This window comes from Bactrocera tryoni, unplaced genomic scaffold (assembly GCF_016617805.1).
Source record: "Bactrocera tryoni isolate S06 unplaced genomic scaffold, CSIRO_BtryS06_freeze2 scaffold_621, whole genome shotgun sequence".
Classification (NCBI taxonomy): Eukaryota; Metazoa; Arthropoda; class Insecta; order Diptera; family Tephritidae; genus Bactrocera; species Bactrocera tryoni.
The window spans coordinates 1-6,033 of NW_024396292.1; the positions used below are offsets into that span (position 1 = coordinate 1).

A 6,033-nucleotide genomic window follows, 5' to 3' on the forward strand; every position below is an offset into this window, starting at 1 on the left:
CTTTATCTCTTTATGTCAAAATTTAATACAACTCATAAATATAAAAAAATTATATTTCAAATCATAAGCATTTGTTCAAAATTCATGTTTGTAGGAATCATTTGAATATATGCGTACAATTTTGAACAGAGTTTTCTCAAAAACAAGAAACAACGTTAACTTCGGCTGCACCGAAACTAATATACCCTTCACAGGTGCATTTCTTTTAGTAACTATGTGTTCAGTTTATATGGAAGCTATATGCTATAGTAATCCGATCTGAACAATTTTTTAGGAGATTACATTATTAAGCAAATGCAAAAGTTTTCCATACAAGCCCTTGATTCCGATCGTTCGGTTTGTATGACAGCTATATGCTATAGTTCACCGATCTGAACAATTTATTCGGAGATTACATTATTTCTATAAAAAATAACTCATACCAAATTTCGTGAATATATCTTGTCAAATACAAAAGTTTGCCATACAAGAACTTTTTTCCGATCGCTCAGTTTGTATTTTTATATGGTATAGTGAACCGATGTGAACAATTTCTTCGGAGATTACATTGTTGCCCTAAAAAATAAACTGTGCCAACTTTTGTGAAGATACGCTGTCAAATGTGAAAGCTTTTCATACAAGCACTTGATTCCGATCGTTCAGTTTATATGGCAGCTTTATGTTACAGTGGTTCGATATCGGCAATTCCGACAAATGAATAGCTTCTTAAAGAGAAAATGACGTTTGCAAAATTTCAGAACGATATCTTAAAAACTGAGGGACTAGTTCGTATATATACAGACGGGCGGACGGACGGACGGACGGACAGACAGACAGACGGACATGGCTAAATCGATTCAGCTCAACATACTGATCATTTATATATATACCTTATAGGGTCTTCGACGCTTCCTTCTGGGTGTTACAAACTTCGTGACAAACTTAATATACCCTGTTCAGGGTATAATAAAACAATTGCTAAATATTTGGAATAGAAGAAAAGTAATGCAACCAAATACGCAGTGAAATAGATTATAACTGGCTCAGGATTCAGTCGTTAAGTATGTATTATACCATGTGCATCCCAAAAGACTGATGTCATAACCTTTCCAGCCGCCTTTTTCGTATTTTCACGCCTGAGAACCGGTTCATCAAGTGCAGTCCACTAGAATGACAGTCGATTTAACTCCAGTGGGAAATGATGGAGCTATATTTCTATCACTGACGAAAAATTTCGGCTTTATTCCGATTTGAGAGCCCTTAAACACTTCTCAGAATCAGTTATTCGTTCTTTTTATTGGATTATGAACTTGCGAGGCACCCACGTTGCACATAGCTTTCGAATCTTTAGAGCATCATTGTCCTCGGTGGTCAATTCGCCTGTTTCCAGCTTAGCAAATATCTATACAAAGCTATCCTTGCACTACATTATATAAAATAAATGTTTACAAACGAATTAGTGATGTGTTAGTATATATAAAAGTGAAAAATATAAGTGCAAAATTAATTTTATATCGAGAAAATACGTAATTAAAATAGCGGTAATTTTAAACTTTAACCCTTATGTTAGTAACCAACTTTACCGACGTCTTTTAGCAACCGGGTACCGGGGTACCCACCATCTGAGTATTAAAAATTTTTTGTTTTATGTCTTCTGCAAATATTAATAGTCGGTGACAATTTAAAGAAAGAAAAAATAATAACAACGTAGAATCGTGAATAACATCTGAAACCTTTTTGGGAAACCACAGGTAGTCGGCCGGTTTTTATTTTCGGAGACGAGAAGATGCCGGAAAAGCTCAAGGTTATTTCTAAGTTTTCTTTCGCGCACTATATTCGAGAATTTTTTAGTACGTAACAGATTTTTGATGAGATCAGACGTGTTTCATTTGGTGTTCTCTTGACTGTGAAAAATAAAGCTATGGAACAATTATCGAGAGCTTACTATGCTTGGTAAGTAAACGTTACATATATTTAGCATTTGTAGATACTTTAATTAGAATTTTGTGTAATATAATTATGTACGACGTATATCACATAATATTTAATTTATTAGGTTAAGTGCAACCGAAAGGAATGAGTACTTGAGGAAACTACTTGGAGAACTCGACAGTGATTCGAGTAGGGTTTCTGATAGCGATGACGAAGACTGGATTCCAGTAAATAGAGCTAAACATCAAAATCAACGAGGTAATTGAGTTCGTAACGATCCAGAAGATTCTGAAGATACAGAAGAAATCGCTGAAGAGAATTCAGCAGTGGAAGGAGAAGAAGACGAATTTGAGAGTAGCGAGAGTGAGGATGCTGAGCCTGAAGGTAGTAAAATATTTGTTTTAAGCAATGATTGAAATAATAATTATTTTTCTTAAATGGTTAATAAATGTTATTATTATTTTAGGAAGACCTCAAGAACTATCTGGGTGTTTTATTGCCAAAGATAAAACAGTGTGGAACAAAACTCCACCAACTCAGCATCAGACCGCAGCTCATAATGTTGTACGCCATCGGAGTGGGCCTCATCGCAGTACGGAAACGTTGTCAATTAGCGAGACTTTCAAACAAATTTTTACCTACGAAATGGTTGACATAATCGTCCGTCACACTAATAAAAAAGCTGAAACAATTTTCCAAGAGTACAATGCTAACCATCCAAACTCACAGCATCAATGGAAGCCCGTTACGATACCCGAAATTTATTCGTTCTTCGGTATCTTGATTTGTGCTGGAGCAAACAATTCGAACACAGATCATACATTTGACATGTGGCGCTCCAATTCTTATCCACTGTATCGCGCGACGATGGGATTGACGAGATTCCATAATATTCTGCATTTTTTGCGATTCGATGATAGTAATACTCGAAGTGCACGTAAAAAAGAAGACAAGGCAGCTCCAATTCGTGATGTGTGGACAATGTTAAATTCAAATTTAGCTCAGATGTACAAACCAACAGCTAACTTAACGATTGATGAGCAGCTTTATCCATACCGTGGTAGTACTGGATTTACTCAGTATATTCCATCAAAACCAGCTAAGTATGGTATAAAGATCTGGTGGATTTGTGATGCAGAAAACTCATATCCTTTGCAAGGGATCATGTACACTGGTAAGACAGATAATACTCGAGAAAACAATTAGGGTGAAAGAGTAGTGAAAGAATTGGCGGCTCCATACCGAGGTAGTGGTAGAAACATCTGCATGGATAACTTCTTTACTACTGTACCAGCTGCTAAACATTTGTTGTCGTGGAATATTACCATTGCTGGCATGCTAAAAAATAATAAACCTTACATCCCTAGTGTTATGGGAGCGAATAAGACACGGGAGCAGTATTCGACAGTTTTTGGATTTCACGAAAACGTTACCATGAGTTCCTATGTTCCTAAAAAAAATAAAGCTGCCATTCTGATATCGACTATGCATTCAGATATATCAGTTCGTGATGACGATAAACAAAAACTGGAAATAATAACTTTTTGTTATAAATATAAAGCTGGAGTTGACGCAATGGACCAAATGGTGCGGAGATACACCAGTCAACGACGATCTTCGAGATGGCCAATGGCAATGTTCTTCAACATGCTAGATATTTCTTCACTTGCGGCATATATAATTTACTAGCTGATCCCGCAGCCGTTGTCCTGCTTGAAATTATGTGTTTTGAAATGAAAAAAAGTTGAAATTTTATTGTGTCGAAAATGATTTATTTTCGATTTTTCTACATTTTTTTTTAATGTAGCGCAGCTTAATAAACATAATTTTTTGATTTCTGTTCTGGTGCGTAAGTATACAGAGAAGATGAGTTTCCAACTCGTCAAAACGCCACATATATCTGGCCGTGTGAAAAACATAGCATTTCCCGATTTCCTTGTGTCCTGTTGATTGTCAACGCAAAGGCAATTTTCCCTGAAAATTGAAAACGTTTGAACTGAAATGGCTGTCTCTTGTATTCGATAACTGCGTCATAATCAGTCGGGTTCCATTACACAAAGAATTTGGAAATTCCACTGGATAATTTACGGTAACGTCTTTCTTGTCAAGACGATCGATCGATTTATATGAGCGCAAGTCTCCCGGAAATTAACTTTGAATCTTCCAGTTTAAGTCATTAACATCAGTATTTTTGGCAGCTAAAATTGCGCGTGCACTTAAGCAATTGCAGTTACGATAATTTGGCCAATGTTTGGATAAACATCCGTGATGAGTTCATCTTCCGTTGAAGTGAATTGACAATAGGGAGGTGAAATTGATATCAAACCACTGAAAGTATCAACCGAAGTTTGCCCATTTCCAATTCTTAGCGAATACAATGTAAAATGTCATCGGCAATGCCATTTTTTCGTATCCCATAATTAACGCGAATTTGAAGCCTGATATCTCGAAATGATCTTCGCGAAAAGTACGCGAACTTCAGTGGCATGCGAAGTAACTATCGCATTGTCCTTCGTCTGTTTCCAGTGATTATCATGTTCCAGCAAATGCAACTGCTGGCATGCTTCTCAAAAAGTTGCACACACTGTACCATTCACAATACGCAATGACTTAAATGAAATTGAACCGCGAGACGCACAACAGTCGGAAAACTTTCATGAATTGCAAAAGTAAATATCCTATAAAGCGCTTTATTGCAGTTCACATATCGACCTATTTGATACTGCTGAATATGGCGATCCATGTGTTGTCAACTTCGATGCGTTGTTAACGTCGATATTCACGCCTCTAAATGCTAAATGTTCTGCCATTGTCGTCTGGTGAGCGACGCCGATACAGTGAATATCCATCATTTCCCATTTCCATTTCCGTTTCCGAAAGAAAAGCACATGAGTAGTGTTTCGTGCATTTATTGTCAGATATACAAACCAAAGTGGGATTGTAAGGTTCGCAAGGTCCATGAACCATATTGGTTTTCACCACTTCGTATAATTCTGGATCTATCTCTGAATTAGGAATTTCCGCTGAATTGATTTCATCAATTTGATCTGGTGTAATCACTATCCGCATTCATAGAAGAATGTGTGCGTGCGGCAAACCTCTTTTTTGCTACTCAACAGAATACATGCAGCATCTAACAGCACCATATATACCATAGGTTGCTTCAAGATAGTGATATCGTTAAGATCGCTAGCTGATTGACCGCGATCCTTAATTCCGCACGTATGTCATCGCATTTTGGGAGTACTTCTTGCCTTTCCTTGGGCTGCCATACGTTGATGGCAAAAAGAACGCCGACCAATATAAGCGCGACCCCTTCGTAGCTTCGTAACAAATTTGAATCAGTAATTGATCACTTCGTCTGCAACACACATAAAGTTTTCGCTGAATAATTTTCAATAACTTTTCCTTTGGATAGCCGGAATAAAAAAGCAAGCGACCGCAACTGAACGATTCAAACAATTTACAAATCAAAATATTGAAAAACAAAACAAACAAAAATTGAAAAAAATGTGTATGAAAAATGTTACTTTTTAGAATTGTCCAATTTTCCGACTTCTCCTCATGAAAAGTATAAGGAATTTGTTTCTAAACCTTTCCCGATCCACAACAAACAACCTTTAAAAATTTCATCAACCGTTCTCTTAGTGTTACTAACAAACAAACATTCATTTTTATATATGTACATATGTGTGTATGTATGCAACGATTGTATGGGGAAAAGAAAAAGGGTGTTTTTAGGGGTTTTCTGGAAATTATTCGTATTTTTCTCGCCGTAAAAACCATCTTTTAACATCAACAAACATTTAAGAAACAGAATTGTCCAAATTGGTCCAGGCGTTATTGAGTTATGCGCGTACATACATTTTGACGATTCATTTTTATTTACATATGTATGTATGTATATAGATAGATTATGAAAATAATAAAATGATTGTCAAAAAAACGACAGAACGTCGTCAATTTATGCGTAAACTAAGTGAAGAGCTAGCATTGCTGATGATTGAACATCGCACGGCGAATCCACAAGTAATGCGCCACTTCTCCACAAAGATTGCCATAGAAAGTGTATTAGGCCATACACTGACAGAAAGAGTCGCGATAAATCCTGGTCCAGAGACT

At 36.5% G+C, this 6,033-nt stretch overlaps 1 protein-coding gene across 1 annotated transcript; it reads left to right on the plus strand.

The window, feature by feature from the left end:
- The first annotated feature begins 1,925 nt into the window (after positions 1-1,925).
- LOC120781331 (piggyBac transposable element-derived protein 4-like) lies at positions 1,926-3,117 on the plus strand. Its single transcript, XM_040113529.1, has 3 exons — positions 1,926-1,932; positions 2,179-2,295; positions 2,378-3,117. Exons 1-3 carry the CDS (start codon positions 1,926-1,928, stop codon positions 3,115-3,117), a joined length of 864 nt encoding a protein of 287 aa, XP_039969463.1.
- Positions 3,118-6,033: the final 2,916 nt, after the last annotated feature.

Excerpts from the sequence above, each read along its gene's own strand:
- LOC120781331 (XM_040113529.1), top strand. Across the intron at positions 2,296-2,377 it reads TGAGGATGCTGAGCCTGAAG|GAAGACCTCAAGAACTATCT; the intron begins GTAGTAAAATAT and ends TTATTATTTTAG.